Here is a 21,967-nt window from a genome sequence, read left to right as displayed (position 1 = left end):
AGCACATGTCAGGGTGATTGAAATCCCCAAGTAGGATGAAAGCTTGCGAGTGTGAAGCCTTCTGTAACTGGAGGAAGACTTCATCAGTTGCTTCTCCTTGATTGAGTGGCCTGTAGTATACACCAACCACAAGGTTCCTGTTGGTTATTCTGTCCTTAATTTTGACCCACAAGCTCTCAACGTGTTTGTGGCTACTCTTCAACGACAGCTCTTCACATTCTATCCCTTTCATGAGATAGAGGGCAACACCTCCACCCCTCCTTCCCGGTCTGTAGCCGTTGATAGCCACACTCCAGTCATGAGATTCGTCCCACTACATTTCTGTAATAGCAACTAGATCATAGCTTTCTAGTTTTCTAGTTTTAGTAGTTTCACTGCTGCCTTTCAGAAAAGAAAAAACACATGGGAACAGAAATTAAATGCATTCAAGTTTTCCCCAAACCAGCAGAAGACCAAAGAGCCACAGGGGAAATCCTCCCACACCTGGTGGCCACTTCTTGCCCAGCTGTAAGCTTGCTGCAAATGTTGAGGTGCAAGGGATGGCAGTAAGCCACTCTGTGAGCTCCCGCCTCGCCAGTATTCATCAGTCCAGGCCTTCACTGCAAGAAAAATAACTCTCCCTTCTTTCTTTGCTCCAATACTCCAGGAAAAGCCACTTTCACAGGAAACTTGCAGTTTCTTCATTTGGCAGCTATTTGTGGCAAGCAAGTTTTGGAAGAGCACAGCCTGGTGCATCAGTGGGGGTGAGAAGGGGGCTTGGGGTGGGCATCCCAATACATCTCAGGACAGAAACCCAAGTCACTGCACAAAAATCCAGATGCTTTGACAGCAGCTGTCGAGCTGGAGGTGCTGTTTTATAAATGTATGCCGTTTATACCTGAACTAGCTGGTTTTTATACCCGATCTCTCTGCTTGGGCAGGTCTACCTGGGAGGTCCGGGAAGGAGGGGGGCAGCAGGGCCTGCCTGTGCCAGCACCATTCCACCAGGCGGAGCCAGGCATCATGCAACCGGCACAAAATTTTCCCAGCAAAAGGCTTTTATTTCCACTAGATGGTGCGCATGCCTTGCTTGTGGATGTTTCTTAACAGCACGGAGAAGGATGCAGTCAGAGCTGGAGTCGGAGGTGCCTGGCGCTGTGCCGTGGTCCCCATGCAGCTGCAAACCTGCCAATCCCAGCCCTGCTAGCGGGGAGACCCCAAACTCATCCCCTTCACTTGCCAGGCAACAGCACACGCCAAACCCAAACTCCCTGGAGCGTTGCCATGGTCCATCAGACTTGGGGTGTGACAAGCCCTGGCAATGCCAGGGGAGAATTGCCAAGCCCAGCCTAGGGCAGCGTGTGGCCACTTAGGACCAGGAGGTCCCTGAGCCTTTGGGGGTCTTGTGGATGCTACCCTAAGTCCAGGAAGCAGCAAGCAAACTCCCAGCCCAGGGTGCTTAAACCTCCATGACCCCCATCACACATGTACAAGCCCCAGCAAGGCAGAACCCCAAATGAAAGCACCGGTGAGATGCAGTGGTGGTCTCAGCTCTGGTGGTCCCAGCATCAATTACCCATGCACAGCACCTAAGAACCAAGTGTCTGGCCCCAAATGGGACTTATCCCTTCCCCACCTGCAGCTGTGCAGAGAGCAGGGGAGCAGGCTCGCTGCAGCTACATTGCTGCCATCGTAGCTGCTCGCATCCCCTTTTCCTGCATGGGGACAGTGGCGGCAGGGAGTGCCCTCCTGCCATGCCAAAAGTAGCGCCTCTCCCCATGGGGCTCAATGCTGCTCCTGCTGCATCGTTTGCTTCGGCGTGCTGCCGAATGCTCCCATTTTAGCAGCTTCTTAGACAGAAAAAGCAACCTGCAATTGTATAAACAGTGATTAACCTTGAGTGCCATCGGCGCATGGCTCCAGCGAGTCGAAGCCCAGGCTGGCTCACGTGTGGGGACCAGCAGTGGGAATGGTGGCTGCACAGCTCAGGTATTAGAGTGCTGCTGGAGGGGTGGCAGGGCCACAAGTGCCCTGGCAGGGTACTGGAGGGTGCAATACTGGAGGGATACTGGAGGGAATTTACCACTGAAGGCAACGGACAGGCCAACTGGGAAGAACCTCTGCTGAACTACCCAGCAAGGTCAAACTGCTCAGGGAGGCAGGTGGCCCTGGGAAGGAGCTGGTGGAGCTTGATACTGCAAGGGAGGGATATGTGGAGCCAAGTGGCCAAACTGCAGCCCCAGGGATGGCAACAGGGCCAGGGGAGTGCTGGCTACACAAACTCTCCCTGTATGTGGGACCAGCCCTGCCACAGCAAGCTGCTTGAAGCCTGAAGTCAACCTGCAAACGCTGCAGTCAGTAGGTACAGGAGTGCATTTATTTCTCCATTAGGCTGGAAATAAAACCATGAGGACAGGAGCCTTTTCTCACCCTTTATTTACTTATTTCACATCAGTGCATGACCAACGCTACCCTATGCCCTGTAGCGTGACTGCTGTTACATGGCTGTCTAGCACGCCTTATCTACAGCAAACCCAAGCACCGCTGTCCCAGCACTGGATGCAGCCCCCCTCCCCCCCCCGAAAAAAAATTAACAGCAGAATTGCATGAACTGGTGATTTTCAGCTCCTGGGCTGCGAGCCACTGTGAGACCTTCAGCAATTTGCAGGGTGTGCCTTGCCCAGGCAAGAGCAGCACCTGCAGTGGGGATGCTGGGGAACAATGACACATGAGACCCCCTCGACTCCTTTGCCAGAGCCCACCAGGGCTGGGGCACACACCAGCAGCCCCTCAGAGGGCCCCCTGGCCCCAGCGGCTGTGGGGATGCTCCAGGTTCCCCCACTCTGAGGTCCGGGGTCCCACCCGCTGGTTGTCACTGCGGCTGCCCTCTGAGGACTGGCTGCTCTCTGTGCTCCCAAGGCTGGCGTAGGGGTCATGGGGACCAGCCCCTGCCCTGCTGAGGGCATAAAACGCCTGCTCCCGGACATGGAGCTCGTCTGCGCGCTTCACTTGATCCACCTGCCTGCTGCGTCCCAATGCTGCAAATCCCCCTGGTGCTGCAGCCCCCAGCCTCCTGCCACCATGCCAAGGGAGGTGCCTGCTCCCAACCACCACCCCAGCTTCACTGCCTCGCCTCTGCTCCCAGCCCTCGCCCGCTACCACACTGCCCTTGGCTTGCCCTGCCTGCAGACGGGGGCTGCCCTCTGCTCCCGCGGCGTGCAGCCTGCCCCTAGCACTGCCACCATGGCCACCGGTCCTCGCCTGCGCCCTGTTCCATGCATGGCTGCCAGCTTTCCCACGTGGGGATGGCACTTTGTGCATCCTGTGTGTCTTTTCAAGCCCTTCTCCTGCTGGCTGAACCTTTGCCCCAGCAGCAGGCTGGCCCTCACCTCGGGGCTGCGGGGTGGCTGGCCCTGCTTTGCTGCTCCCACCTCTCCCCGACACAGTGTTCTCGCCCACATCATGACTGCTGGCTGTCCTGAGGGTGGTAGTGCAATCCCCCTCGCCCACCCCTGGGGAGACCACAGTGGTGCCCGGGTGGTTACTGACCTTCCTGGCTGGAGCATAAGTGGCAGCCTCCTCATCACCCCCCTGAGGGGGGTTGCTGACAGCCGGCCGTCCCAGCCTCCCCCTTACCCTCTGTCCCTCACCTTTTGCTTCCTTGTCATCACCCTCACGGCCACCGGCTGCCATGGGGACAGTAACATCACCACCAGTGACCCTCCAAGGGGTGGGGACTACTGGTCCTTTTTCATCACTGACAGTGATGGCACCATCCTTATCATCTCCTATAGGATGGCCGTCCCCAGGGCTGCTGGTGATGCTTTCTCCAGGGCTGCTGGTGATGCTTTCCCCAGGGCTTGGGGTGACTGATCCTTCAGGCTGCTGATGAACAGGGATGCCACCCTGTTCACGTGAAGCAGTGATGCCCATCCTAGGCATGGGGCTGCTGGTCTCTGCAGTGGGGATGCTGTCATCCTTGCTGCTAACTGTGACACTGGCCAGGGTGGTTTCTTGATCCCCTACATGGATGTTAGCCCTCTCAATGAAGATGTTGACCTCATTGTCCACATCTGGAGTGCTCTGTGCGAAGCTGGTGCCTCCTGCTGTGCTCTCCACCTTTTCCTGGGTGATGGTGACACTGCCCAAGTCAGGGATGTAAGCATATTCATCCACACCTTTGGTGTCGACTTGAATGTCCTCCATCTTCTCAGTGACAGATGAGAGAGATGCATCTCCCATCCCCCTGCCCTGTTTGGTGTCCTCCTGCCCTTGGCCATGGACAGTGAACTCACCACTGCCCTCATCCCCAGCCCCTCCAGTGATGGGGGCCCTCTCTTCCCCAGCTGTCATAGCCCCCTCCACCGGGACCCCACCAAGGGCACCATCCTCCTTGTCCCCGCTCCTTATACCAGACCTGTTCCCTGGCACTGACCCACTGGCTTGTCCACCCTCGGGGAGGATGGAAACACCACCATTGATTTCAACCACCAAATCCATGTCGCCGCTACCTTCTGCACTGGCTGGGGTGGAAGTTGTGACGCTGACACCACTGTGCGGCCATGTGCTGGTGCCTTGGTGAGGACCAAGGGCACCCCCATCAATGTCTGGTGTGCTGTGGTTTTCGGTCTTGAGGCTGGTCCCATTCTCCGTCGTATCCGCACCATCATAGTCACCTCCCTCGGGAGACGCCCCGCCTTCCGTCAGCCCTTGACTGGCATCGTCCTTACCTGGCTGGCGACTGGGGCTGGCACTCTGGCTGTTGGCCTCTTCCTTCTGCATGGCACACACAAAGCAGAGGTCAGGCTTGGCCCCAGAGCCTGCTGGCTGTGGGCAGCATTGTGGCTAAGCCAGGGTCCTGCCACACCACTCAGCCACCTCCTCACCTCTATCTGTGTCTGGTTCGTCTCTGTCGAAAGTGAATAGATGTATTTGAAAAAGATAAAGCCATGCTTAGCATTACAACCTTTCAGTAGTATCTGGAAAAGGGAGAAAAGAAAAAAGAAAAACAGATTTTTTTTTTTATTAGAAGTGGTAGCTGGAGCTCCCCCTGATGTGCCCACCACTGCAGCAGGGTCCTGCCAGCACCCACAGGGACCTGGCTGCTCCCACTACCTCATGGCTGCCAATGTAGGCAGGGAACTGGGCAGGACATGTGTGCTTGCCTCCGAGGTTCTGGGGTTTGGCTTCCTCAGGGCTCTTTTTCTGCATTTGCTTGCTTTCAGGAACTTTGAGGGAGTTCTTGTTTTGTTGGGTTGGGTTTTTTTTTCTACTAGGCAGTTTATGGCTTTGATAGACAATCTAGCTGATGGTCCCATCAGACCTGAGTGATGGGTCCTATGGTGTGCAAAGTGCTGGGAGGACAGCAGCTGGTTTGCAATAGGGAAAATAGGCGCTTTCTTCCACACTACATATCTAAATTGTGATACGCTTTGAAAAAAACCCTGTAACGGCTGAGCCTGGGACTTCTACAACCTCACCTGTGGACACACCAAGCATGTATGCCAGGGCAGTGGTTGGGTGGAAGCCCTTACGTCCACCAAGTACATCATGCCTTTCCCCACCTCTGCCTTTCATAAGGGTCTTTCATAATGCTCAGACATTTCTCACCCACATCCCCATCAAACATAGACCTCAGAGGCAAGAGGACCGATAGACTCATTCTCTGCAGCTCACTAGGTCTGCCCTCCGAAAGTGGCACTTTCTCCCCACACCCCAGCACAGGGCACCCCAGGGACGCACCCGGTGCTGTCCTGCACAGTTCCCAGCAGCTCTCCCGGGCAGCGGCACCAGCACCTGCAGACAATAAAACACGAGTGAGAACTGAGGTGTCAAATGCTGTCCCAGTGTCCAAGTGGCTGCCAACGCCTGCTGCTGGCTGCACACCCTGCTACGGCATCCAAGGAAGGATGGCAAAACTGTTGATAAGCTAAAAAACAGGCACTAGCTGGGATGACCGCTTAAAGCCAGCAACAGTAGGAAAGGTCAAAAACCCATTTCCAGGGTCTGAAAAGTACTGCAAATTCTGCCACAGCGTGCCTTTGTTGCATGTTGCTTTTACTAAAACAACTTTGGTTTGCAAATGCCTTTCTCCTGGATTCTGTTGCAGAGTGGCTTTTTGCATTGGAGTTTCATGTCACAACACTCCAGTTTACAGATCTAACTGTGCTGGGAGCCTGGAGCTGGTGAACAAGGAGAAATTCCCAGTGTTTCCTGGGCAACCAAGCAGCAATGCCTGTGCCCTCACAGTCAGGTTTCTGCATGCGCAAAGCTTCCAGCTTCTCCTGATTATCCTGGCATCTTTGGGGATATATTAGCCAATGCATCCCCTGGGGATGTGGGACACAGAGATGTGAGCATCCTGTGAGCCAAGCTATTTGCCGGCATTTTCCTGCATGCCCCAGGGAGAAATGGCCTCATGGAGGGGAGCCCCAGTGAGAAAAATCAGCCACTGAAGCACCCTGAGCATGGCTGAAATGGGTAGAAAAACACCCTAGAGTATTAAATGTTTATAGGTTATTCCATTATTTGTGAACAATGTTGGGTTGCAGCCTCAGTTATGCAGCAGAGGGTTAACCAGCCCTTTTCTATCTTTTTCTATCTGAAAAGCAAATCTGTACTGATTCATTGCCTTCCCTTGGTTTTGCCCTGTGACAGACCCAGTTGTGCAAGCCTGTCCTGGGGGCTAGAGGACACACGCTGGGACCCAGTCCTCAGGGAAGGTGTGGTTTCACCTACCCCTTACCCTACAGGAAAAGCAAACCTTCACTAAGAGCAAATATTCACTCTAGCTGTATATTTAATGTGTGGCTCAACAGCCATGCAGGACAAAAGATGTTGCTACTATATTGATCTTAGTTTACCCTTTTTTAGTTATATCTGTCCAAATTGCACAGTAGGAGAGCTGGAATATAACTGCAAGTGCCCCTCTATGCCCTACCCACGTTGGTAAGCCAAGTATCCTCCGTTTTGTGTGGCTGCGCTAGGGCTGTCACCAGGTCAAAAGCTCTCAGCAGATCCCAGGTCCACAGAAATCAGGGGGAAGAGTTAGAGCAACCCAAACCCTTGCACAATGCCCTAACTGCTAAAGGGATGTGCTTAGGCACCTCAGTGCTAATATATTTTTCCTGCTGGGTTCATCTCTGTGCCAGCACCTCAAAAAAACACCAGACCCTAGAGCTGCTATGTGCAAGCACAACTCATGCTTTCCTGCTGCTAGAAGTATGCCAGGCACACCGGGTAGTACGCCCCATACTTTCAGCAGCACGTTGGGAAGCTGAGGGGAACCATACTCACCGGTGTCGAGAGGGCTGTACTGAGCAGGCACAGGCACAGGAGGGCTGTGTGCATCTTGGGCAGCTCCTAGGGGCACAAAGCAAAGCACCATTGGAGTTTGTCTTCCCACAAGGTGCTGTCCTAAGCAGCCCCAGTCAGCAGCAAGCCAGAAGTTCCTGTCACCCCAAGTCCCCATGGCTGCGGGGTTATCCCGTCACCCAGATTTCCCTGGCCTTTGTGGCACCCCTTGGCATTGCTCTGCCTCTCTGCACCCCTCACAATCAAGGTGATGCTCCTGTGTGCAGATGATGGCAAGGCAAGGGCATGTGCACAACTAGCAGCACTGACAGCTGTCAGGCGCTCTGACACCAGGCATTACAGTTTCTTAACTTGCTCTGTCAAAGAGGTTTGGATATCTTCAATAAACATCCACCAAACCGCTGCAGGCTAAGCCATACAGTCACAAGTCTGAATTAAGACTGCACGCGGTTTTAACAACTCTGTTGGCTAGTAATTCTCATTTCACCCACCGGCAATGGCCGGGCCTGGCAGATCCAGCCTGGGGAGTATTTTCAGCCATGCAGGCATTGCTACAGAAAGCAGCTGAAGGAAATTCATGTAGGAAGCTCAGCAGTATAAAGCAACATAGGCTCAAGAAAGCTCAATGCAGAGATATACACAGCTGAAGTTCAGGCCGCCTCCTGTCCCTACTGCAAATTGCCCAGAAAGCGTGAGTGCCCTGCTGAGGGAGGGCAGAGCTGAAGGGCTGGGGAGAGACAGGGCAGGCGAACTAGGTAAGAAGATTACCTTTCACCGTCAGAAGCAGGTCCCAGTGGCCGACCGTGGAGGCTGTGCCCCCTTTGCTGAAATTTAAAGTTGGCCCCAGGTGTGTGGAGCCAATCAGCTCCTGCCCAGCAACATTTGTCAGAGCTGACAGCACCCACAGATAACCAGGGGGAGTAATTTCCAGCTAAAAATGTGTTTGTGGTGGAAGACAGCTATCAAATGTTCCACCTGGTTGGATAAACAGAAAGCACAGTTTATAAATATCTGTTCTGAAGGCGAAATTGCTCAATGATTAGCGTAGATCTTAGCATGGCACACATCCAGCCTGGTTATTGATAACGGGTGGGAGTGCAGTGGGTCACAGCATGCTCACCACGAACAATATGGGAAAGCTGGCAGAGCTTCAGAAAGGGAAAAGTGATACACTGAGCCCAGTCCAGCTGTGGCCACAATTGGCATCACAGGGCAGTGCTGGGCGAGCTAACAGCCACCACCACACTGTAGCCCCTGAAACTTGCTTTTTGGGCTTCAACTTCAACCTCCTGGTGCAAGCACAAAAGAGAACAGCAGTAAAAAAATGCTGCAGGAGGGTGTTACCGGGATGTGCACAATGTACATACTCTCCTCCTGCCTCCCTCTAGCTTTGGTGTTATTGCTGGTCGCCTACGCGTATGCCAGGAGGGGCTCCCCCTGCTGCGGCCAGCCTGGCTCAGCTGCTCACTGTAGTGACTGTGACAGCAGTTCCCATCCCACCCACCAGCTTGCCTCAACCCAAACCCTGAGAGTGGGCACAACCACTGCAATAAAAACCAGCTTAAACCATCAGCATTGGGTCTCAGGTGGGAGCAAACCGTGGAGCCAAGAGGAAACTTGCCCTTTCCCCTGGCCAGGGAGCTGTGGTCAGGTGCTGCCCCACGGGTACCTGAGTGGCTGGCACGCCTTGGCTTGGGGCAGCAGAGCTTTGGCCAGGTACCTGGGGTGGGGCTGACGCACATGGGGCCAGGCTAGGCAACCCTTGGGAGCAGGACATGGCCCCCAGCAGTGCCGGAGCCCTTTGTCCACGTCAGTTCTCTGACGTCTTTGGACACCCCCTGAGGATGCAGATGAGGGGCCCTCGTGCCACTCGCCTCCCTGCTGGCTGCGAGCACGTGCAGGGCTCCATAGTGCCAGTGGAGGGATTCAGCTGCAGAGGTGCTCACTCTACATCCTCTGCCACCCCAGTAGACACAGCCCTGCTTTGGTGCATGGAGGAGGTTTGGTACAGTGGCCAGCAGCTCACTACTGCGAGAATAGAAACTCACTTTGCAGTTGGACCTAAATCAGGAGCTTAACACAGGTTTCTTTTCCTGGAGTGCAAGGACAGCACAGTACTCACCATAACCTGTGGCAGGAGGCAGCACAGCACACAAGAGCCACTGCTTTTCCTAAATGGGGGCACCTGCCCGAAACCAAGCAGGATTTAGTTCTTCCCCTTCCCTGGTGCGGATCCTCCCTTGGACACTCCTGCAGGGAGGCAACTCTGGGTAGGTATGCTCTGGGGACTGCAAGCCAAGTATCTGCATCCCTGACACAGGAGGTGAGCAGATGCACCACTGTCACCACAAGAGCACCCTGCCCTGGGGATGAGGCAGCATGGCAGGGAGAGGGCATGGACCATTTGGGGCTGTAGCACCAGTGCCTGGAACACAGGTCCGAGGTGCCTGGCCTCGGAGTGACCCACATGCCCAGCCTGGCAATGCAGAAGCAAAGATCTTATTGCAAGGGTGTGCATCCACTACTGGTGATGTACTGAAAGAGAAATTAAGGTCTTTACCTTTATTAATGTTACCTGGTGTGTGGTCAGACCACAGAAAGTGTGCTACTGAGCAGTGGAAGATGTGGTAAAGCTACCATCTCCCACATACTCAAATTCGCAGATTCTAGTGGATTTACATAAGACATGTCAGTAATCTTACAGCAGTGACCCTAAAATCATAGAATCGTAGAATCACAGAATAACCAGGTTGGAAGAGACCCACCAGATCATCGAGTCCAACCATTCCTATCAAACACTAAACCATGCCCCTTAGCACCTCGTCCACCCGTGCCTTAAACACCTCCAGGGAAGGTGACTCAACCACCTCCCTGGGCAGCCTGTGCCAGTGCCCAATGACCCTTTCTGTGAAGAATTTTTTCCTAATGTCCAGCCTAAACCTCCCCTGGTGGAGCTTGAGGCCATTCCCTCTTGTCCTGTCCCCTGTCACTTGGGAGAAGAGGCCAGCACCCTCCTCTCTACAACCTCCTTTCAGGTAGTTGTAGAGAGCAATGAGGTCTCCCCTCAGCCTCCTCTTCTCCAGGCTAAACAACCCCAGCTCTCTCAGCCGTTCCTCGTAAGACTTGTTCTCCAGCCCCCTCACCAGCTTTGTTGCTCTTCTCTGGACTCGCTCCAGAGCCTCAACATCCTTCTTGTGGTGAGGGGCCCAGACCTGAACACAGGATTCGAGGAGCAGTCTCACCAGTGCAGAGTACAGAGGGAGAATAACCTCCCTGGACCTGCTGGTCACGCTGTTTCTGATACAAGCCAAGATGCCATTGGCCTTCTTGGCCACCTGGGCACACTGCTGGCTCATGTTCAGTCGGCTGTCAACCAGTTTTTCAGAAGTTTTTTCCTAGTCAGCCTTTGTGTTCCTTCCTCCTTTCATGGGCATCTGAGCTGGAACAGAGATTTAACCTAGTCCAAGGAGCATGAACACTTGTATCTCCTCAGCCCACTGAGTGCCATGCTACCCCCACTAACACCAGCAAATCTGGCAGCAAACCCTTCATTACAAATAAGTTCAGTTCAGTTGCTTTATTTCATTTCACTTTGCAAGATACAAAAAAAAATTAAAAAAGCCCGGGACAGAGCCGGTGCGCATTGCAAGCTGCCCAGCATCCCCTCCAGCATGCAGTGGCTGCAGTGAGCCTTTGGATGCATGTTCCTGAGTGGGATGGGGCAGGTGGGGAGTGACGCCAGGGCCACTCCCCCAGCTGCTCACTGGTTGTAGTAGTAATCGTGGCCATACACATCGTAGCCATGCCCTTTGTAGTAGCCATACTCATCCTCATAGGCCCTGTAGCTGTCCCCACGGGTGTAGTCATCGTGCTCCCCATAGCTGCTTTCGGTGGTTCCCTCATCCCCCCCGCCATGGCCCACAGCTGTCACCTCGTACTCCCACTCTGCAGCTGTGGTGGCTTCCCAAGGTCCCCCATCTTCCGCGGTGGTCGTCTGGGACAGCCCCTCTTCACCAGTAGTGCTGGCAACAGTGGTTGCTTTGGTTTCCTCCTCCTCTTCCTCCTCTTCCTCTTCTTCTTCCTCTTCCTCTTCTTCTTCCTCCTCAGCTACACCAGTGCTCTCCTCGACCACTGCGGTGCCATTGCCATGAGGTCCATCTGCCCCCTCAGTGGTGTTGGTGCTTGTGCCGTTGACACCATTCTCATTCTCAGCTACTTCTTCTTCCTCCTCCTCCTCCTCCTCCTCTTCTTCCTCCTCATTCTCATCACTGTCTTCATTTTCAGAGTCACCCCTCTTGCCAGCAGCATGATTCCTGCCCCCTTTCTGGGGCCCTTGGCAGTCCTTATCATGACAGGGGAAATAACACAGCACTAGCCTCATGGCAGGAGGTTGCAGCTTTTTGGTACTGCGCAGCAAGGGCAGCCGTGGGCACAGCTGAGCATCCATCCACACCTCATGTGGCAGAAGTGCCTTTTTGGGGTGCCCCTTCTGATTCTCCCACTGGGTTAAACCCCACAGCTTGGCCTCACTATAGGCATCTTGTGCAGCAGATGCCCGAACAGAAATGGGGCATCGCATGGGTGCAAGTGGGCATGCAGTGAACACCCTCCCTCCATGGGCATTCCTCCCCAGACCCCAAACCATACCTGCTCTGGGGATACGATATCTTCTCCCAGCCCACCCTGGCTATGCCCAGGGACTGCTCCAGTGGCGTGGCCAGCTGCCTGGATGCCAGGATGGAACAGTTTCTGCAGGGAAAGGGAGAGGATGGGGCAGGCAGTCAGCAGCTAGAGTGGAGCACAAGCCTCCTGGCAGCAAGGGGAGCACACTGCGACCCTGCACAGTGTTTATGCGCTGCTGCAAGTTGCCTGCTTTCCCAGGCTGAAATAAAGACGACTCAGCAGGGCTGCCCAAGCCATGCAATTAAACAGTGGTGGCTGAAGTAGGGTGTTCCCATTCTGGTTACACGTTTTGCTTTACCAAGCATTTAAAGGTTTGGTTTTGAAGTTTTCTCTCCCAGTTTCCCATAAATAGAGAAAGGCACAGGCGTGCTACATGCAGACACACTACACACCGGGCATAGCTAGCTAGCGAGAGTATGGAAGCTCAAAGCTAGCTCATCAGCCAACCCGAACCCCAGCAGCCATAACCCATCAGCATTGCTTGGCCCCAGAGACCACACAGCAGAGCAGGTGCACAGCAGTCCATGTAAATAAAAAGACAATAAATAACAGAAATGCAAGTAGAGCCTGGAGCAACTGGCAGGTCAGCTCGCACAGCCCCCAGCTTGGAAGGAGGCAAAGAAACTTGCCACCCCACAAACAAACCCAGCTGCACCAGAAGACATGGGGTCACTGTCCCCCATGCCCTGGGAAGTCCCCACTGCTCAAGGGCACACACCCTGGCATTTTGGGACAACTCAGACACTTTGTGCCAGTGAAAACCCAAGCTACTTTCCTTTCCAAAACTGCACTGTGCTACTGGTCATGCTCATGGGAACAATGCTTCCCAATCCAGCAGCTGTTATGGAGGTGCTGTTTACACACCTGTAACTGAGCTTGGGGACTTTCATCACGATTTCTCTTTCTGGCCACCCCCAGCCAGTAAAGGCAGGCAGTATCCCTGCCCAGAACCACCACTGCACTGATGCCCTTAAAGGGAAAGGGGCAGCTACCAACAGCAACTGCATTCCTGCACATCACTTGATTTCTTCCTCAGGAGTGAAACTCCCACTTTGGCTGTCTCATCCCACTCCTCAGAATCGTCTCTAGTGATTATAGTGGTAGGGGAGAGCAACAGGTAAAAAGGGGCAAATTGCAGAGAGGTGCCAGGACAACAGAAGTGTGTGGGTGATCACTACATTTGATTCCAGCCCTAGTTAGGACTGCAAAGGGGATTTTGAGACCAGGTACACTGGCTTACACTCCTGTCAAAAAGGCCCCCCAAATCAGCATTACAATAAATAAAAAAAAAGTAACAATAGGCCTGACACATAGATTTCCAGGTGTGCTGGATCCTTGTGTCAAGGCAACTCTGTGCCCAAGATAACTGCATTACTCTTGAGCATTTGCAGTCCAGTGAGGCACAAGATACCTTAGGAATCTCTGGTGTTTAATTTTGGACCTGGGTGGCTCTCACAAACGCAGGCGTGCCCAAGCTCATATTGACCCAGCAGGCAGGAGCAGAGTTACTGACTGGGCTGGTACAAATGTGCATTTCCCAGTATAGGATCAGTTTATGCCCTTCCACATGCATGTGTGCAGAGCATAACTGTATTTTCCATGGCAATTTTAAGAGCTTTGCAGGGAAAATGCACCCTGAAAAGGGGAGGTACAAGGAGTCCTAGCCTCGCTGCTTCTGCACTTTGGTCTGTCCTGCTTTTTTCTGAGCCACTGAAAATGGAAACCCAGAAAGTTTGTCTCCCCGTTGCTTCGTGCATCCTTCGCTCCTCCTCTTTCAAAAATGGATAAAAAGGAAAAAAAATACAAAAAATAATAAAATAAAACTCAGGGTAGAAAATCCAGTCACATCCAGAGCACAAGGCTGTGGGCGGTCAGCAGCCACAAATGCCGATGAATAGAGACTACAAAACCAAAGAAAGTTCCCAAATTCCCGTATTTGTTTTGCAAGCTGCTGGTTTGCTGGAAGAAAGGCTGCAGGAGTACTCACCCCTCCATCCTCCTCTTCTGAGCCATCCCCTTCTTCCTCTGATGAGTCACTGCCCTAAGGAGAGGGAAAACCAAGCTGTAGCTGAGCTGTCGTGTCTCCATCGGTGTCATAAGTGCAACAGTCTCAGCCCAGACCTGCAGGCCAGTAGCAGGTGGGGCACAGACCATGCCCCCCTGTATCATTTGAGCTGATATCTCCACATCTGGCAGGCAGTGAAAGCATCAGCAACACCTCCAAAGCGCCCACCTTGTACTGTCGCTGGAGGGGATGCACATAGGCATATCTGTACAGGTAATACCGGTGTCTGTTCTTGAACACCTACCAGGAGAAGGAAATAAATCTCATCAGTCTGGGGGCTTTCATACAGAAGTGACCAAAACATCCCTCCCAATGCCAGCACTAAGTGGGACTCAGCATGCAGGGGCAGGGGACGAGACCCTACCGCGTTTTCTTCTGAGTCATCTGACTTGGCTCTTCGCAGCCAGCTCTTGACCTAGGGGGGAAAGGCAGGGTTGGTGCACACCCCTCCCCAGCACCAACAGGGACAGGGGTGGTACCCTCGCTGCCCAGCACTCACCGAGAAGGTGCACGCCATCCCCACCAGGCAGGCGAAGACCAGGGCAATCCTCATGGCTACTTTCTCTAGGAATACCAAAACATAGTGAGGGCTTGCTTTTCAGCTACGAAGCACCATCACTACCCCAAACTGTATGGGTGTTTGTGTCTGCACAGGTGACTGGGGAGAAGAAAGTCTGACCTCCAGCTACTTCTTGATGGAGTCGCTCAACAGCTCCAGAGACCCAAATCCTTTTTTTAGATGGATCTACCTCAATTTCCATAAATACATTTTGTTTTTTAAAAGGAGCCACAAAATACCAGTAGGAGACAAATTGCCTTCCTTGAGCAGGACTACTCACTCCTCCCTCCCCATCACCTGTAAGTGCAAGGAGAAAATCAGCCCCTAGCAGAGATGTGACAGGAGCAGCCTGCGGGAGTTCTGCCCACTGCCACCACCCTCCGACACTCCTGCAACCTGCTCAGGCTCTGCCTGGGGAGGAATGGCCCCAGAAATTACACCACAGCAAGGAAAAATAAACAAGCACACAAATAAATGAATATAATCAGCTTCTATAGTCTGGCATTAACAGAAATAGCAGTGGTAAGGTAACAGTGAAAGGGACCCTCAGTAGGCATATCCAGAGGGAGCTTGGCTCTGGGTAGATCCGAGATGCACCACCTGAGGACCAAAACCCAGCCTGCCCTCCTCCATCCCTGCCCTAGCAAGGGGCCCACCTGACCCTTCCCACAGCGTATCAGCCTCCCTCCTGGGAGGGATGGTCCCAGCATCCTCCCCAGGCTCATCCAGGCCCACTAACCATGTTTTGGTTTTTTTTCACCCTTCCTCTGGCTAAACCCACTATCAGCTATGCTGAGGTTTGTGGGGAGTTATGCTTATCTGCACTTGAAGTTTCCCCATCTTTTCTTAAATCAAGCTAGAAAACAACTGCCCACAATCAAGTTTCCCTGGCCATGTAGCAAGGTTCTGGATGCACATCCCCTCCACCTGAGCCCCAAGAGCTTAATGAAGCCGCAGCCCCAGGAAAGGGCTAAAAGCACCATCCAGGCCCACCAGCAAGCCAAGACCCAACTGGGCATCCTGCAAAACACAGACAGCAATGCACAGCCTGGCTGGGAATAGAAGGAGCGAGCTTACCCTGCTGCAGTTCTGATCCGTGGAGTCGGCCAGCACAGATTTCCTCCTGCTGCTGCCCTGCCAGGCTATAAGGTCTATTTAAGGTCCCCCCGCAAGCTAGTCACCGCCCTGCCCAGAGTGACGCCAGCATGCCAGCACACACCAGAAAACCCCCAGATTTTAACGCTGGCAGATTTGGTGCACAAACATAGCGCCCCATGCCACTGCCAAACCAGGGGAGGTTTGCATTGCACCGCTTAATTGAGGGTCTGGCTTCAGAGGGACGGCCAGGAGGCCAGAGGGTATAATAACACTCTTCACTCAAATTAAAATAAATATTGGGAAATCTGTTCTCAAGGGGTGTCTACCTCCCTTTTTGGGAAATTCTGTCACTGTTCTGTCAAGAAGACAAAAAAGACCAACCTCAAAGGCCCAGCTCCACGGTCACTTCGGCATAGCTGTTAGCCAAAATAAACCACTAAATCTGAACAAGTCCTTTTCCAGGCTGCCTGCAGAGGTGAAATGGGCACTGGGAAGGGCAGAGAAAGAAAAGGAGACTCAGGTACAGGTGTCACTGGACCACTTTTGAGAGCTATTTCTGCCACAGTAACGCTACAAAATGCACAGCTGCCTCATTTCTCGTGCTCCCCCCAAACCACAGAGACCCATGCAGGGTCCAGTTGGGCGCCCTGCTCCCCAAAACCAGTTATTCCCCAGATGAAACCTGGTGGATCTATAGGCATTCCCAGCAAAGCTAAAAATTCCCTGGGACAAAAACGTGCAAATAATACACCCTCACAGCATCCCAGAGGTCAGTGGGGACCTTGGTGGTAGGATATGGCCACCAACACAGGCAAGTGGCTAGGGCTCACCTCTCCTGCCCTGTGCCTGGTGGCAGAGGATGGGGGCACACTGGTGCCACAGCTGCCCCCTTAAGCCTGCTTCCGTAGGGATGTCCTTTCTCCTTTCCCTATATTTATAATTTCTTGCTGCAGTTTCAGCTACATCTCTTCGCCCTGCACAGATCTCCATTATAACTCTGCTCCCTCTTTCCCAGATTTTTCTTGCACTTGTCAGCAGAGGTGTCTTGCATGCTTCTGTGTGCACCTGAGCTGCAGAGGGTCAGGGGAACGGTTCCTTAACATATGCAGCTTTTCTTTCCACAGCAGCAAGAAGAATTGCAGATTCCCCCATTGCTGTTAGCCCTGCAGCCATCAGTGAGGGAATGGAAGGGCTGCAAGATGTGCTGTGGCAAGTGGGTCCATGAGGCATAGGCTACATGGTGCTAAGCCCACAGTTATTTAGGGCAGAAAAATCCACTTTACCATGGAAGACAAACACTTGCGTTTCTGCTCAAAACTTGAGACTGTGCCTGCCCAAAGCCTCACCCATACCCTAGGGAGCACAGTTTGAGTCTGAATTTGATTGAGAAGCAGAGAATTTCCACTTAACCGAATTCCCAGGTTAGGACCAGAAAGACAAAGCTTCTTGTTGTGGTTCATATTATTTTCTCTTCTTGCTCCTTACCACATCAACAAGTACAGAGTGAGGAGCTGCTAACTGCTGGTAAACTCCACACACATCACAAGCTTTTAGGGATGTGGAGGTGCCTTGCCCAGGGGTCTAGCAGCTCTGGTGGCAAGTTGGGCCGCATGCCCACCAGGCAAACGCCAGGGCTGCAGGGCACAGCTGTGCCTGCCCCATGGGCTTCAAAGCCTATTGGGTTGCTGCAAGGAGAGCCATAATTACAAGAGAAGCCTGGAGCTGGCCGTGGCTTTCAGCTGGCGCCTCAAGCCAGAAAAACACACACACACACGAACAAAAAAAAAGGCGTGGAGAAAATTAAGCAGCAATGCAATTTGCCAATGCCAACACAGCAGCCTCCAGTAAAGAGACATCAGCACCATGAGGGTCACGGGGCTGGGTCAGCCGGGGCTGCCCTATAGGGGTCAATGCGACAGAGAAGACCTTGCTTCTTGCTGCCCTGTGCTGTCACAAGCTGCCCCATGGAGGAAAGCGGCAAGTGCGCACTGATCTTTGAGCTTGTACTTAATCAGGACTGAAGAACACAGAGTGCTCGTGGGAGGTGATTTTTGCTATAATTAAAGGGCTGCTTCTCCTGCCTTTTTAAAAAAAGAAAGCTGACTATAAAAGCGCATATTTCACCCAAGATCCCTAAAAAGCGCTGTGATAATTAGCATTTGCCAAAGTGCCTTGCACAGCCAGGACCTATGTTTAGCTCCTGGACCAGGGAGCGGGTGCTGCCCATGCAGGCCACCACCAGCAGCAACCTTTGGGAAGTGCTCAAATGCATCCAACATGTTTCAATTTAAAATAATAATAATAATAATAACAATACCAACAACAACAACAATTGAAAAAGCATCATGTCTCTGCGCTGGAGCATTGGTTTCTTAATGCTTTTGCAACAAATCCCTTCCTCCAAGGCAACAGACCTTGCAAGAGTCATTCTTCTGCAGGAAAGCAGTGTTTGAGATCTGTTCTTAAACGTGATTAGGGGATTTGACAGCTTCATGATCTTGGCTTTGTATATAAACAACTGAAAGCAAAACATGAAACAGCTCACCTGCCCCTGGGGGCTGTGCCAACAGATGACAACAGCAAAACCAAATTTTTCAGGAGTACCTTGAGACAATGGGACAGGCTTGTGGTGCACAACCCTCATGCACAAATGCAATGCTTTCCCTTCCATACTCCCATCAGTTTTTTAACCTGTACAAGTAGGCTATCATGTTGCTTACTACATGCAATATGGAGGGAAGGCAGGCAGCTCTGTCCCAACCGTGTCCCAGCACTGGTGGGCTCTGCACCAGCCCCTGGCACCAGCTTTGTGCTGCAACTGGGTGGGCTCGCACCCAGGATGGCGCAGTAGAGGCACAGCCTACGATTTTGCTGTAATTGCCCAAGCCTGCAGAGACCTCACGGTCAAAGTGTCCCTGTCTGGCACAGGCTGACATGGCTTCTGCATCCAAATTTAATTATTATTTTCGCAGGGTGGTAAATGAGCAGAGCAGCACACTCCTGTCCTGCCCAGGTCCATCACCGGGCCAAGGCTGCGGTCGAGGCCACACCATCCTATTCCATGCCCTGGAGCTATTCTGGAAAGAAACCTCAGGGCCAAAAATAAGTAAAGAAAACAAGATCAGAAGGACACTTTGAGCATGGCAGGAAGAAGCTGAGGTGCTTGCTGCAGCCGCTGAAAGGAGCATGCTTGCCATGCAGCACGGTGGTCATGGCACCTCCAAAATGTGTGCAGGGAACACCAGAGGCAGAACTTTCCCCACTTCTCACCTCTCTCCACATGCTGTCAGTGACAGGAGCAGCACGCATGCAATGGCCAGAAGCTGAGAAGTGAAGTGATGAGCAAAGAGAGCGTGCACTAGCAACAGCATGAGAGTAAGAGATCCCTCTCTCATCCCCCTTGCCTTCCACAGCACAAACCCAGATGCAAACTAAGGTCAGTTGGGCAATGGCCTTGTTGCATATTTGCAAGCAGTAGATTTTAGAATAAAAGCAGGGGGCAAGAACACCAAAAATGCACCATGTGTCAACCTCAGTTATCAGTACGCAATCCTTACATAGTGGCCCCTGCAACTAAAAGTTTTCATATGATTTTCCTTTTTCTCTGAGGCAGGAAATCAGATATAGGAAATCAACTCTATTTATGTGCCTGGCAAAAAGTGGGCCCCACGTATCTCTGTAACACAAGCACTTTGATGCAGTCTAAATTCTGGGGAATAGAAACCCTGCAAATCACTGAGGCAGAGTCACAGGGTTATCACAAATCCCAGCACTCATCACCACCTGGGTCCTAATGTGTTTCAGCAGCATCTGTATGTCATATTCCCTCTGGGTTTTCACTTGTTTGTTGTTGGTTTTTTTAGGAGGAAGAAAGTTTGCACACCAACTAGAATAAGTTACCAGGACTGGTCCCACCACCAGTTTTCTGCCTCCAGCCATGTATGAGAGCCCTCAAACACAGCAACACAACAGAAATAGGAGGAGGGGAAAAAAAAACCCAAACCAAATAAAACCCCCTAAAGGCTCCATTTTCAGAAGGGGGGCAGGCAGAGAGCTAGAGAACTGATTGGATTTGCAGAGGTATCCAACAACAACCTACAGACAGAGTCCAGGAATTCAGCTTTCTGCCAAAGTCAAATCAGTATCAGCATCTCTGGAAAACTGGATCGTGTGGAGGCACGTTGCTCTTTGTGCTGCACTGCTGCTGGCTGCCTACCTCCCCATCACTGCATGCCCTGCTCAAACTTGCAAAACCCCCTGCATAAGGGGTTTAAAAGCTGCCATTTACAGCAAAGACAGAGTGCACAACAGCAAGAAACTGCTGAGCTTGCACTGGTTATTTGTCATTGTGTACACACATGAGGTGCACAACACACATATATGTACCCATATATACACAGACAAGTATGTCTGTTGCAATAAGTACCTTAACATTCAGGTGCTCACCTTATTTTTTGAAAAGAAGGCTTTGTAATCTTTTCATGCTATGATGAACCTAGTTTTTCCTTTGCAGGTGAAACATCGCTATTTCTGGGCTGGGAGAGGGCAGGTGCTGCCTCTGCTCCCCAGTTGCAGGTACAGCTCCTGTTTACATAAGCCTGATGTTTCCCGCACCCTCTTATTTCAGGGTGCGAAAACAGAAAGACCTGAATTGCAAAATGCTTGCTCCCTCTGCCGCTTTTACATCTCCAAAGCGAGTTTAGGGAGCGCAGTAAGGGTATCGCATAGCCTCAGTGGATGCTAACGCTTGTATGTTGTGCACCATCCTGTGCTGACCTTGGAGCACAAAACACTTAGGACATGGGTGAGCTGTGGGGAGCCACAAATGTTATTTAGCTTTTAAGTGCATGGCAGTGAAGGGAGCTGGAAGTAAAATTTCCTTAGAGCATTTGAAAGGCTTGCAACGTTTTGGGGGTTCATTGAGGTCAGAGGCTGTTTTCCCATGGCTGAGACATTTCTTTTGTTCAGATTGACGGCAGCGGTGATGCCATCAGAGTTTTTTTTTTCCTTCCATTGAAAAAGGCAGAGAAACGCAAGCAAACTCTCCCCGCCTTCCCATGTGCTTGGCAAGGAGCGATTCCCGTCACAGTAATCCATCACAGGGGGCAAAGAAGAGGGCATGTTATGGATCGTTACCTCCACAGATACATTTATTTTGCTGAAGACATACATGGGCCAAGAAAAAGCCCTGCAGCTGTCTGCAGTGCTCAGCCCACAGAAGCCCAGGGTGCTCAGCTGCACCACAGAAAAGCCACTGCTGGACAGGGAGGCTGCAAGAATCTCTGTTTCTCTCACCAAAGCCAGGAAAACAGAGGGGCTGATTAAATGCAGATTGTGTGCCACGGCCACCCCAGTTCCAGGTGCTGCAGCCAGACTCATCACTGCTGTCTCCCACCGCTTCAGCCACCCTGGCTATTTATTAAAAATAGATTTTTTCTTCTTGGAAAGGACAAAAGAGTACACAAGCAGAAATATTTGTTTTAAGATGGTGCAGACTTGTGTTTTCACAAACCCAAATGTGACCAAAAACATCTGCTTTAAACCCTAAATGCTGATGCCTGAGTAAATCACTGTGTTCAGCTCCAGAGGCCAGCCCCACGGTGCAAAACTGTTGTGTGAGTGAACAAGAAAAATGCATACACTGACATGGGCATTTTTATCCTTGCCTAACCTACCAAGCAAGCAGACCCTTACAACTTCATTGCTAAATCAGCCTGAATCTTGAAGCAGGAAGACCTCCAGGGCCAGCAGTGTCTTCAGTCGTCCTTCCCAGATGCTTTTCCTGCCTGCCCGACAGCAGAAAGAAGGAGCACTCAACTCAGGTTCTTGATGCAGACAGGCACATGCCACAAAAACACAAACACAGAAGCTGCCACTAAAAATTACTTAAAATCCTTAAAGCAAGTATTTTTCAGCCGCGCTCTCTGGCCATGCAAAACCTCATTCCTTGGAGCAGTGCCTGCCACCGAGCACCTGCAGATGACAAGCTGGGTGGCCCCACACATAGACTAGTGCCACTGGTGTCCCCAAACCTCTGCCCATCCTTGTGGACACGTGCTGCCTGGTGCTGGACACAACCCTACACCAGCCCCTCCCTGCAGCCAGGTGGGAGTTTTCCCCACAGCAAAGGGCTGAGTTTCCACCTCGTGACTCCTGTGAGGGCTCGTCCCGTGGGAAGCCATCAAAGAAGGACCAACAGGCAGCAGCCAGCTCTGGCAGTGGCTCCCTGGTTCTTTGGGGAGCAGCCAAGCATCGGGAGGCAAATTTCG

The 21,967-nt window shown here is 52.2% G+C and overlaps 2 protein-coding genes across 3 annotated transcripts in view; both read right to left on the bottom strand.

The window, feature by feature from the left end:
• Nucleotides 1–2,571: 2,571 nt before the first annotated feature.
• Nucleotides 2,572–8,157, bottom strand: LOC138719555 (ovocleidin-116-like). The gene is made up of 5 exons (XM_069854859.1): nt 8,062–8,157; nt 7,276–7,341; nt 5,722–5,775; nt 4,866–4,958; nt 2,572–4,755 (listed from the first exon to the last, which is right to left on the bottom strand). Exons 2-5 carry the CDS (start codon nt 7,327–7,329, stop codon nt 2,770–2,772), a joined length of 2,187 nt encoding a protein of 728 aa, XP_069710960.1. The 5' UTR covers nt 7,330–7,341; nt 8,062–8,157; the 3' UTR covers nt 2,572–2,769.
• A 2,766-nt stretch (nt 8,158–10,923) lies between these two features.
• The window catches only part of IBSP (integrin binding sialoprotein), a 55,992-nt gene continuing 44,948 nt past the window's right edge, over nt 10,924–21,967 (bottom strand). The window contains exons 1-7 of one of the 2 annotated variants that reach the window (XM_069855401.1): nt 15,678–15,717; nt 14,541–14,605; nt 14,406–14,456; nt 14,210–14,281; nt 13,964–14,017; nt 11,941–12,042; nt 10,924–11,635 (exon numbers count right to left, since the gene is read on the bottom strand). In XM_069855401.1, the coding sequence (XP_069711502.1) occupies nt 11,054–11,635; nt 11,941–12,042; nt 13,964–14,017; nt 14,210–14,281; nt 14,406–14,456; nt 14,541–14,594 (915 nt within the window). In that variant the 5' untranslated portion in view covers nt 14,595–14,605; nt 15,678–15,717 and the 3' untranslated portion in view covers nt 10,924–11,053. Of the gene's footprint in view, nt 11,636–11,940; nt 12,043–13,963; nt 14,018–14,209; nt 14,282–14,405; nt 14,457–14,540; nt 14,606–15,677; nt 15,718–21,967 lie in introns of those variants that run through there. The other variant, XM_069855402.1, reaches the window with a different exon arrangement.

Source organism: Phaenicophaeus curvirostris, chromosome 4 (genome assembly GCF_032191515.1).
Source record: "Phaenicophaeus curvirostris isolate KB17595 chromosome 4, BPBGC_Pcur_1.0, whole genome shotgun sequence".
In the NCBI taxonomy this organism is placed as follows: domain Eukaryota; kingdom Metazoa; phylum Chordata; class Aves; order Cuculiformes; family Cuculidae; genus Phaenicophaeus; species Phaenicophaeus curvirostris.
The sequence above is the reverse complement of the archived record's forward strand: the minus strand, read 5'-3'. Positions and strand labels throughout refer to the sequence as shown.